The sequence below is a fragment of the Aplidium turbinatum genome, chromosome 15 (genome assembly GCF_918807975.1).
Source record: "Aplidium turbinatum chromosome 15, kaAplTurb1.1, whole genome shotgun sequence".
In the NCBI taxonomy this organism is placed as follows: Eukaryota; Metazoa; Chordata; class Ascidiacea; order Aplousobranchia; family Polyclinidae; genus Aplidium; species Aplidium turbinatum.
Genome location: NC_137486.1, coordinates 22,870,070 through 22,881,527, shown reverse-complemented (window position 1 = coordinate 22,881,527; position 11,458 = coordinate 22,870,070). Strand labels below are relative to the sequence as shown.

At 39.3% G+C, this 11,458-nt stretch overlaps 1 protein-coding gene and 1 long non-coding RNA gene across 2 annotated transcripts in view; both read left to right on the top strand.

Annotated features, from left to right (window-relative positions):
- The first annotated feature begins 1,053 nt into the window (after positions 1-1,053).
- The window catches only part of LOC145784085 (importin-7-like), a 44,216-nt gene continuing 33,811 nt past the window's right edge, over positions 1,054-11,458 (top strand). Inside the window, exons 1-8 of the mRNA XM_082595837.1 lie at positions 1,054-1,158; positions 8,241-8,274; positions 8,636-8,745; positions 9,246-9,487; positions 9,919-10,077; positions 10,321-10,477; positions 10,753-10,854; positions 11,037-11,119. Coding sequence (XP_082451963.1) covers positions 8,662-8,745; positions 9,246-9,487; positions 9,919-10,077; positions 10,321-10,477; positions 10,753-10,854; positions 11,037-11,119 — 827 coding nt within the window. The 5' untranslated portion in view covers positions 1,054-1,158; positions 8,241-8,274; positions 8,636-8,661. The remainder of the gene's footprint in view (positions 1,159-8,240; positions 8,275-8,635; positions 8,746-9,245; positions 9,488-9,918; positions 10,078-10,320; positions 10,478-10,752; positions 10,855-11,036; positions 11,120-11,458) is intronic.
- LOC145783881 (uncharacterized) lies at positions 4,666-6,185 on the top strand. The gene is made up of 3 exons (XR_014290968.1): positions 4,666-4,718; positions 4,944-5,062; positions 6,078-6,185. It is a non-coding gene; the product is annotated as an uncharacterized LOC145783881 (long non-coding RNA).

Sequence of the window (11,458 nt, the reverse complement as noted above, 5' to 3'; positions counted from 1 at the left end):
ATGCATTAATGACACCTTGCGCATCATCACTGGCTGTCTCCGCCCCACACCTACTGCTTATCTACCAACTTTGGCTGGCATTGCTCCTGCTCATGTCCGTAGGGAAGATGCCTCTCACAAACTGGCTTTGCATGCAAGACTCGATCCTCAACACCTTCTCCACAGTCACTCCCGAAGATATGGACCAGTCAGACTTCAATGCCTGTCATCAAGGCGCCCATTTCATCGATATGCTACACAGCTTGTGGATAAGAACTTCAGCTGCATGGAGACATGGTCCCAGGAATGGAACGAGCTGCCACATATCCCTCCCCAGTTTTCAGTTATACTAGCACTCTCCATCCCTCCTGGAGCATACCTCTCAAGAAAGGCATGGGTCACATTGAACAGGATCAGATGTGACGTTGGCTGCACTGGAGCTAATCTGTTTAGGTGGGGGTTGCACAATACGCCGATATGTCTGCGGAGCGGTAGAACAAACAATGCAATAGGCTACATACTCCACGAATGTCCCATCTTACGGCCTCCAAGTGAAAACATCGGTACCGTATTTGACAACTGGACCCAACTACCGTATCATGGCTGCACGATGAGGCATTGCCAATCTAAGCTACTACAAGTCAAACGAGAGAAGAGAAGAAGAAGAAGAAGCAGGCAAACATTGCAAAAACAGTATAGACTGCTGAAATTGTTTATACAGATTTTCTGCGTCTTGGGTCGCGAGATGTTCACCAAACTCATATTTGGGTCGCGCTCAAAAAAGTTTGGGAACCACTGGCTTATATGATCAAGATGCATTTTTGAGATATTGGATGCACAAATACTTTGGCTAAGCCCACTTATTAGAATTTAAAAAGCATATATTAATTAGCCATTTGGTTTTATCATTAATTTATTTGGATAAAAATAAGGTTAAGATTTTTTTTTGCTTTCAAACACCTCTGAACGATGACATGATTTGAGCAAAACAATTGCAACTTTTTTGGTCATCTGGCAACTTTGATACCACGACCACACAAAACTACTTCGGTGATTTTTTCTTCCACCACATGTCTTGCGAACTCGTTTGGAAATTAGTTTTCTGCCGAATTTTGAGAGATTGCTGCTGAACTGCACAAAAAGAAAAGGTTGAAAATCCAGGCATTGGGATACGGTGTAGGCCCGCAACCAGCAAATATTTTCGGGGGGGGGGGCATTTAATTTTTATCAAAGAACAAACATTAAAATGATGCATTGTGACATTTTTATGTTAATGTCCACGCCCATTGATAGAGTGTGTGGCACTACCATGCTACGGTTCAGTGGTCGAAAAATTACGATATCACAGTAATGTGTTCAGTCGGTTCCCAGCAAACATTGATTGCTGGGCCAGCGTCGGCTATATGCTGGGTATGTTGGCACAAGGCTGGCAATTTTGTCCAACATTTTGCCAACATTGCCAACATTACGCCAACAATTTCAATACTTCTTATTATGCGTTCAAAAAGGTCTTAAAGATTTTGTTTCAGGTTTATTTGTTTTAAACTGTAAAAATACTAACACAAACCTCTTTTCATGTGGTATTGCTTCAAAACACAGTTGTGTGATTGGCTGACATCGGTCAGAAGCATTGCCAGCGTTGTGCTAATTCATAACAATTTCGGGGTTTTCTTCAAAATTATGCAAATGTTTACCATCATTTTGCTACAATTTTACATTTTAATAATAGGCTATTAATGCTGTTATTATTTTCTGATACCGTACAAGTATACTATGAATATTTAAGACCAGCGTTGGTCAGAAGGGTAGCCAACAGTTTGCCAACAAAGTAGTTTCATTTTAGTTTGTTTATGCCAAACTGAGCAGAGGTCTAGAAAAAGGCTGGAGCAACAAAACGCGAACGCGATAACGTGCTTGATACCCAAACAGTTTAAACTTTCCATTAGCCCTACACGTTTCCACAAAATAAACAATTGCAACGTCGGCTATATGCTGAATGTGAGGGCACAAGATTGGCAATTATGTCCAACATGTTGCCAACAATACGCCATCAATTTCAATAACTTATTTTTTATCATGCGTTCAAAAAGGTCTCAAAGATTTTATTTCAGGTTTATTTGTTTTAATCTTTAAAATTACTAACACAAACCTCTTTTCATGTGGTATTGCTTCAAAACACAGTTGTGTGGTTGGCTAACATCGGTCAGAAGCATTGCCAGCGTTGTGCCAATTCATAACAATTTCGGTGTTTTCTTTAAAATTATGCAAATGTATACCATGATTTTGCTACAATTTTACATTTTAATAATAGGCTATCAATGCTGTTATTATTTTCTGATACCGTACAAGTATACTATGAATATTTAAGACCAGCGTTGGTCAGAAGTGTAGCCAACAGTTTGCCAAGTTTGTTTATGCCAAACGGAGCAGAGGTCTAGAAAAAGGTAGGAGCAACAAAACGCGAACGCGATAACGTGCTTGATACCGAACCAGTTTAAAGTTTCCATTCGCCCTACGCGTTTCTACAAAATAAACAATTGCAACGTTGGCTACTTTATTTCAGCTTCACTGGATTTATTCTTTGATAATATTAATAGCCAACAATAAAATGACTCTTTAACTAAATGACTCATGTGGTTTAGTGGAAAAACACAGTTTCTTTCGCATACCGTATTCTTGTACCAACAACGCCATGATAAAAATCGTTTGTTCATATTCAATTGCTTCAGATAATTTAGTGCAATAAATGTCTTGTGATTCAGAGAACACTTCCAGAAAGTTTAGGCTTTGGCGCCTGCAATACCCAACTAGCATAATCCGTTCTTTTTACATTGATTCAACGTCTGCAGACGTTGGTAAGGTAACTAACAAGCGATAAACTTAAAAACGTGGTTGCTAATTCAAGTTGCCAGGTCTTCATTTTTTTCTTGTGTTCAACAAAAGCTTTTTTAATTTTCAAGTTTAACTATACTAAAATGTTTTGTAATATTTTTAAAAACATTTTTTCAGGACTAACCTCAAAATTTGCGTGCAGTTCAAGAAAATTTAAAACAACTTGTAAGCTTAATCGAATTCACTTGTTGATGTTTAGTAGCGCTCGACACAGCAGCATGATTGTGGTGATCATGTAATCATTGAGTTGCGGCTGCACTGTCGCCGCGCTGCTGACCTGTCTGCAGACGCTGAATCAATGTAAAAAAAATCGATTGATGCAGTATCACTTGTTGATTTTTTTCTGAGAGCAGTCTCGCTCACTGTCTGATTTTGACCACGTGGGTGAGATTCTCGTGTCGCCAACAAAGGGGCGTCTTTACTTTAAATGTAGCAAAGCTTGCACAATAGGCCAGCTTCAGGAGCAGTCATGTTGCGTCGAAATCTCTCCTCAATTTCTTGAAGCGAGATTTCACAAAACGATCGCTACTTTTACTTTCAACGATGCGGCGAATCGTTTTTTCTCCTCCCGCGGTGCATAGAACAATACTGCAGGCACAATAATTGTTGTAAAAACTCCATTATGACGTCACTACTTAAACTTTGACTGGGCAATATGACGCGTTGAAGTGAAAGAGGCAACAAAGCTTTAGAATGCGGCGATGTGTTATATCAACGTGAGGAGATGCAATTTAGCAGAAGAACTTGGTTTTTTTATGAAGGAAGACAAAGGCCATGACGTAATCCTTTGCTAAAGGGATTATGACGTCACTCGATTCACTTCGACTGTTCAATCATGGCGGTTGTGCTCAATACACAATTACGTGGAGAGCCGAAAGCACAATGTTTATGTGAACAGCGCTAAGAGGAATTTTCGCTTCTTGCATCGAAAATATAAAAAATCGAATTCAATTGAGATAGGCCTATTACGGCCGAAAGAAGTTTTAGAAATGATCAAAATGAAACTATAGGAATGACTTACGACAATGTTTATAAAAACCTGGTAAGTGAATGTCTTTTATTCATTGAACCTGAAATAATTGTGTAAAGTCGTTTTTGTCACTAGGCTACGTTTACACAATTTAAAGAAAGTTATAAAACTCAATTTAGAGAAAGTTATAAAACTCAATGACCAATGGAAAACTTTCATATGAAATATTCTCGTGACAAATTTAGTGCCAGTGCTTCTAGATGAGTGCTAAGAAGATATCAGCAAAGTAGCAGAGCTTGTGATGTCCCACAACATGTGTAGGGTTCTGCTCAATCTTTGATTTTGCTGCTCCGGCAGTGTTTGCCTGACTGCTTGAATGTGTTTGTATTTTTATGTCGTGTGGATAGGTCTGTGATGGTTGTAGAGTATTTGCAAATGTAGCTTTCATTGCCGTCAACTGAATAATAATAATAATAACATGTTTTATTTTGCGCCCATTTCGACAACATAGCCTACAGTAGCCTACACTGCGACCTACATACGCAACAAAACAGACGACTGGAATCCCGAAATAAACTTTAAACGTTGGCTGTCATTTGTAACAGTCGAAAATGTCTGTAACAAGTGCTGAAGCTTTTTAATATGATGGATGAAACCCCTGTCATTACATTCGATTTACATTTTGCAGATAGCAAATTTAAGTCAAGCTGTTGGCAAAAATGCAAGCGATTGTATCAGTGGACTTATTACCAACTATTATTATCGAACACAACACAGTTCAAAGCATGTCGAGAAAAAAGAAAGGAAAAAAAAAACGTCGTAAAGTCTAAGCACTCGTTTGATTGTTTAAAAAAGAATCTGAAAAAGATTGTTCTTGGTGAGTACGGATAAATGTTTTTACTACGACTAAATGATTATGTCATAACTATGCCATTTTGTTCTTTTGATTAATGTATGATGTAATTGTGAAGAGTATTGAGTAATGTATGAAAATGTTTTAGTGGTGTATTCGCATTGATGTGAACAACGAACATGGGTGTTAGTAGGCTATGTCGGCATTTATATACTGATTTAACACTTCTTTTTTTACTTTCATGATTAGACATGGTGATGGCGCACGACAAAGCTGCTGCCGTGCAGCAAATTGATGAAGAGTTTCAGAGTGATTTCGAAATTGGAAGGACAGGCAAGGTGGCTGAAAACGGCAAAAACTAACTTTTGGTGAGCTTGTTATATGTTTGAAAGACAACAGCGCATGTGTTGCTTTAGTTGTTGAATAACTACTGTACACGCAATTAGAATGTATTGGAACTTGATTATTGCTCTGCGTGGCGCAGAATCGAATGATAAGTTTTTTGTCACGCACGTTGGAGAGAGGGATATTACATTGATATTGCAGATTGTCAATTAACTTCGTAGTATCCTGAACGACAACTGATCAAAATCCTACACAGTGGCGTAGCCAGAAAAATGTTTTGGGGGGGCCAAATATTTGATGAATTGAAGAGAACAACAAAGTGTTTGATTTAAAGCCATCGCCACTTGATGTGCAGTGGCGTATCCTGGTGGGTTGAAGCAATAAAACTGGTAGCGGGGTTAGAGCGTGCCGAAGGCACGCGTATTCTAAGGGGGTCCGGGGCATGCTCCCCCGAAAAAATTTTGAAAAATTACACTCAAATAATGGATTATAGCGCTTTCTGAAAACACTTTTAGGGTAATATTTGTATGAAATTTATTAGCAGATAAACAGCTATTAACTTATTAAAGATAGCTCTTACACACGAACTGGCAAAAACTGCGGCTAAATTAGAGAACACCAAAAACACAGCTAAACAAAAACTCCATAACTACACAAAAGCCCAACAGAGTAAGCCATTCTGAAATTGCTTCCACAAATTAGTTCAAAGAAATGTAAATCGCGTAAATTTTAGGCGATTTACGATTTGGAAAATTTATTGGTGTCTTTAATCTGTGTGTCTTTCTGTAATTTCTGTTTCTTGTGTTTTTCTGTCTTTCTGTAAAACAAGTCCTTGGGGGTGTTAATAGCCAGATGTCTTGGAAAACGATATAAATTTCTACAAACTTTATTGCATTTTCAACAAAGGGCTCAACTTCGGAATCCAAAGTTTGAAAATTTGGGGGGGCATGGCCCCTTTTGCCCCCCTGGCTACGCCTATGATTCCTACACTGTTGCCAAACAGCCCTCTTGAATTAAATATTTTTGTTTCATTTGCAGGAATTCACAATGATAAAGATACACAAGAAAAAGCTGCTGATGTGCAATGAATCTCCATCTATCAATACGATTTGATGTGGCTTGTTTCTAATAAATGTGAAAATATACGGAGCTCGGCTGTTACTTTGCTTTGTCACAAAGGGAGTAGTGTTGCTTATAAATCCGTGTTGCTGCTGTTCTTTCGCCCAAGGATTAGCTAGGTTCAACAATAAACTTTTGGTGATGAGCGAGGTTTAAGTACAGAGACGTTTGGCAAATGTAGATGCCAATGCTGTTCAGATGTTTTATGCACCAGCTTGCTTCGCATGGCCAACCTTGGTCAAAGCGTGGGCATCACAATAGTCAATAGATCAGATAAAGCAGCATCATGGTGCATAAAAGTCAACCAGAATTTAGGCGCCAGATGAAGCAAAATGGTGCACAAGCCATCTTGCCAACGTTGGCCAGATACAGATGCCAACGTTGGCAAGATGAAGCAAAATGGTGCATAAAACATTTTGCCAACGTTGGCAAGATACAGAAGCCAACGTTGGCTAGATGCAGAAGTCGTCATTGGCTAGATGCAGACGCCAACGGTGGCAAGATGCATACGCCAACGCTGGCCAGATGCATCCAAATGGTGCATAAAACATTTTGCCAACGTTGGTAAGATGCAGAAGCCAATGTTGGCTAGATGCAGAAGCCAGCGTTGGCAAGATGCAGACGCCAACGCTGGCAAGATGCATCCAAATGGTGCATAAAACATTTTGCCACCATTGGCAAGATGCAGAAGCCAATGTTGGCAAGATGCAGAAGCCAGCGTTGGCAAGATGCATAATCCAATGTTGGCAAGATGCAGAAGCCAACGGTGGCAAGATGCAGACGCCAACGCTGGCCAGATGCATCCAAATGGTGCATAAAACATCTTGCCAATGTTGGCGTCTGCATCTTGCCAATGTTGCGGCCAACTTCTTGCCAATGTTGCCCCAACAATCAATGTTTACTGGGTTACAAATAAAATACAACATCTGTAGGCTACGAACTGCATTGGCACGACTGGAGTCATAAATTAATCAATAACATATGTTTATATCAACATAAACAAACAGATACATAGGAATAAACTCAACACGGTAATTACAAATTACAATCCTGAAACATTTTGTTGGCACAACAAGTTTTTATGTTTGTAGGCCAAAAGAAGTTGACTTTGCAAATGCAAAATGACATTTTAATTTAGAGCATAATGTCTAACTTTCTACTTGATTTGGCAAGTTCGTTTAACACCAATTCCGCGCTTGGAATTTGAGTACGATGGATTTGCATGAGAGCTAGTCCAGAAAGCCTGTCCTGCCCCATAGTGCTTCTAAGGTAACTTTTCAAGCGTCGTAAACAGCTAAATGTTCTTTCTGCAGAAGCAATTGTGACTGGAAGTGTAGCCAAAATTATCAAGAGTTTGTAAATGTTTGGATAAAACTCTTTTTGGGATTCTATTGCTGACACCGCATCAATCGCAATTGCTGGCCTTTCACTTTCAAGAATTCATTTAAAATCAGATTTACAAATGCCTAAGCCCAACTGAGTAGCTTATTCACCACGCTATCGCAGCTGCTTTTGATCTCGTATTATTTAGTTGTTTTTAAACGCTTTTTATGGTGATGATGGATGCTGACATTATGTATACGCTAACGAAACAGATAATGAGGATGCCAGCCTAATTTATCGAACCAAATTGTTAGCATAGCTTCCAACCAGCGTAGCCTACTTTCGGTTTCGATAGTCTACAACTCTACACTCTACAGTACGTGCACGGACATTTTGCCGAAAGACATTTTGCCGAAAGACATTTTGCCGAAAGACATTTTGCCGAAAGGACATTTTGCCAAAACTCATTTTGCCGACAGGACTAATTACCGAATTCTATAATTTCGCCAATTTGTCTAATCGGCATTTAGTCCTTTCGGCAATTAGTCTTTCGGCAAAATGAGTTTCAAAAAAATGTCTATTCGGCAAAATGTCCTTTCGACAAAATGTCCGGGTACCCTACAGTACTGTATGGCTGTACGTGTACGACGTATAGTAGGGCCTACATTTCATACTGCATAAAACGCTTAAAATTTTTTCAAAGAATTTCGGGGGGGCAAATGCCCCCAATGCCCCCCCCTGGTTGCGGGCTTGGGTGTATTGATTCTTGGAAGGTCAGAACTGCGTAGACACTGTAGGTTATTCAGAGTTTAGTGAGTATGTTTTGTTAGTTGCAGTTGTCAGCTTTGTAAGAAAATATGCACAGCCTATGTCTAGTTTACGGTTAGAATACGTACATGTTTGTATTTGCAAAGAAACTTTAATACTGTAATATGTGCATTAGATTTATAAACAGATTTTCCAATAAGCAGATAGTTTGCAGTTACCGTATGTATTATTTTCACACTTGAGGTTACAAAGAAACAATCTTGAAAGCGCTGTGTTCTGGTGGAGTAATCAGCCATTAGTTAACTCAAGAGTAGTTCTTATTCAATAGCTAAACATTTCAAAAGTTTTTGTAGACTTATGTAATAGCAATATCATTCAAATGCCAGATTGCTCAACCACCAGCTATTTCAGCATGGATCCTGCAAAAGTGGTGACTGTTTTGGAGGGAACGATGAATCCTGAGTTAAGAAAAGCAGCTGAGGAACAGCTTGATCAAGTGGGTGGCTGATTGTTTTTTTTTAAGGTAATCTTAGGTTATAGTGCATAAAGCTTGCCTTCTTTTGTTGGCTATTGCACAACACAGAAGAGCTGGTTTTAATAATTGTAGTTCATCAGTTTCTGTGTTGACTTGTATGGTGCTTTAAATAGTGTGAAGCATGCGAAGTTTGATAGGACATTGGTTCAGTACTGCTCTGCTCTATTCTATTTCTTGGCAAACTGGACTGGAATTTTAAGCAGCTCATTCGATGATTAATTGGTTATGTCTTTCTACTGGTTCCAGTTGTCTTTTGTGCTGCACTTTTAATTGTACTAGGGTGACAGCTGACATACATAGATGACCTTACAGGTCTTTCGTTGCCATCCTGTTGTGTTGATAGACACTCAATTTGTTTGTACGGAACTTCTTGTTTGTTTATCGCCAATAAACTGAACTGTACATACTATATGCACTATGCAGCCTAATCTTATTTAAACCTTCATTCCAATCGATTGCAGATACACAAAGTACCTGGCTTCACTCCACTGCTTCTCCAGTTAATAATGTCATATGAGGTAGCCATGCCTGTCCGACAGTCGGGAGCTATTTATCTCAAGAACATGTGCACTCAGTGGTGGCATGACCGTGTCGACAAAGATGATGTCCCAATTCCTGATGTCTTTAGCATTCAAGAAAATGATCGAGTTATGATTCGTGACAATGTTGTCGAGGCCATCATTCATGCTCCAGATATTATCAGGTAATGCTTAATTAATTAATTATTTCACATCAAACATTCAAGCTAGATAATCCAGATGCTGCTGGGATGATTATGAAGTAGGTTTGGTTTATGCAGTGGACTTTGTGTTCTGCACTTATAGATAAACAATGAGGCAGAGGGCCGTTTATTCAACCCTAGTTCTTCCATATCACAGGCCACACATCTAAATTGTTGGACCATGGTTTTGATTTTCTCAGCTTCTGATTTTTTCTGCAAAGACCTGGAGCATTGAAAGGGTTGAGAACTTGAGAAGGTTTTAGTACATGATTGGGGTTGTTTCGGTGGCCATTGGTGATTTGTTTTAAAGTTTTTTTCAGTTGTTGTCTTGGTGCTAGAATCATTCAATTGCTGCTTTCTGACTGGCATGGCAAAATGATTCGTTTGAATTATTATCACATTTGATTTTGCAGGAGCCAACTAACTGTGATTGTGAGCAACATTATAAAGCATGACTATCCTGAAAAGTGGCCATCGGTGATTGACAAGATATCTCTGCATCTTCAATCCGACAACCATCGGGCCTGGATGGGAGCACTTATGACTTTGTACCAGCTTGTTAAAAATTATGAGTAAGTTTCCTCCATTACTTCGTCTGCATGTGGCCAGAAATATTGTGACCTTCTGAACATCACCTTGGCATTCTAAGGAACCACTCGCATAGTTGACATGAATGTTTCCATTTGTGTAGTTGTTTCACTGTCCAGTGGGTTTTATTACAGCAGCAGTGACACCAGTTCAGAGTTCACGGATAGCAGGTTGTGTTTAAAGTTTTTCTTTTTTATGAAGATAATATCATATGAGATTGCTTGTAGGTTTAAGAAGATGAAAGAACGAGGACCTCTTATCGCTGCAATGAAGATATTCTTTCCTGTTATGCTTCAGTTGTTTCAAAGATTTATTGATGATAACTCGGCCACATCCACAATTCTGCATAAGCAACTTCTTAAGATCCTGTATGCTCTCGTCCAGGTAATGGCATCACTTGTTACGTAACCAGTGATTAACAATACTCATGAATCATATCATGAATGGTGTTTTTACAATGAACATTGCGATCTCAGCTCATGTGGGCTTTGCAAATATATTTGACCTGTTAGGAACGGTTTGTTAGGTATAGAGTGGTTTATTCACGTTTGCTTCCTGTATTGAGACGTCACCTTTCAAATTTTGATCTGATCCTTCCACGTTAAACGAATTTCCTCGCGTATATACATGACTTGATCACAAGTGTCCTTTCTTTGTAGTATGCTCTCCCTGTTGAACTCTTCAATGAAGAGACCATGGACCACTGGATGAAGCTTCTACGTGCTACCGTTGTGCGCCCTCTGCCGGAAGATGCTTTACAGGCAAGTTTCCACGTGAGGAGGATTGCTGCGACTGTCTTTTGTTAAGAAGTGGCTGCAGTAACACTGAACTAACTGTTTTCACTTTATTTGCTCTGTGGCAGCACTGAGTTACTTAATTACATCACCCGCTATAGGTGGTTCCAACACCCACTAATAATAAAATCATATTATGACACGTGCAGGTTGAAGAGGACGAACGCCCGGAGCTCCCTTGGTGGAAATGCAAGAAATGGGCGATACACTTCCTGGCAAGGGTCTTTGAAAGGTTCCAATTTATATCGCATTACGTTATCATCTTTCAAAAAAGCGAGTGTATTTTTTGACTTCGGAATCTTCACTAGCTTGTACTCAGACAGCGATTAAGTCGATTTTGTACATTGATTCAACGTCTGCAGACTGATTTGCTGTCTGGATATATGAAGGCTGACAGTGTTCTATCATAACCAGACATAGTGCTGGTATTCTATTTGTTGTGTTGACCATAGGCGCCGACTTTTCAAAAAACCTTGGGGGGTGAGAATGGTGATGACGTCATAACCATAACCCTATTTTACTCAATTAAAATAGTCTTTGATTAAGCTTACTGTCTTGTTTATTTTTATTT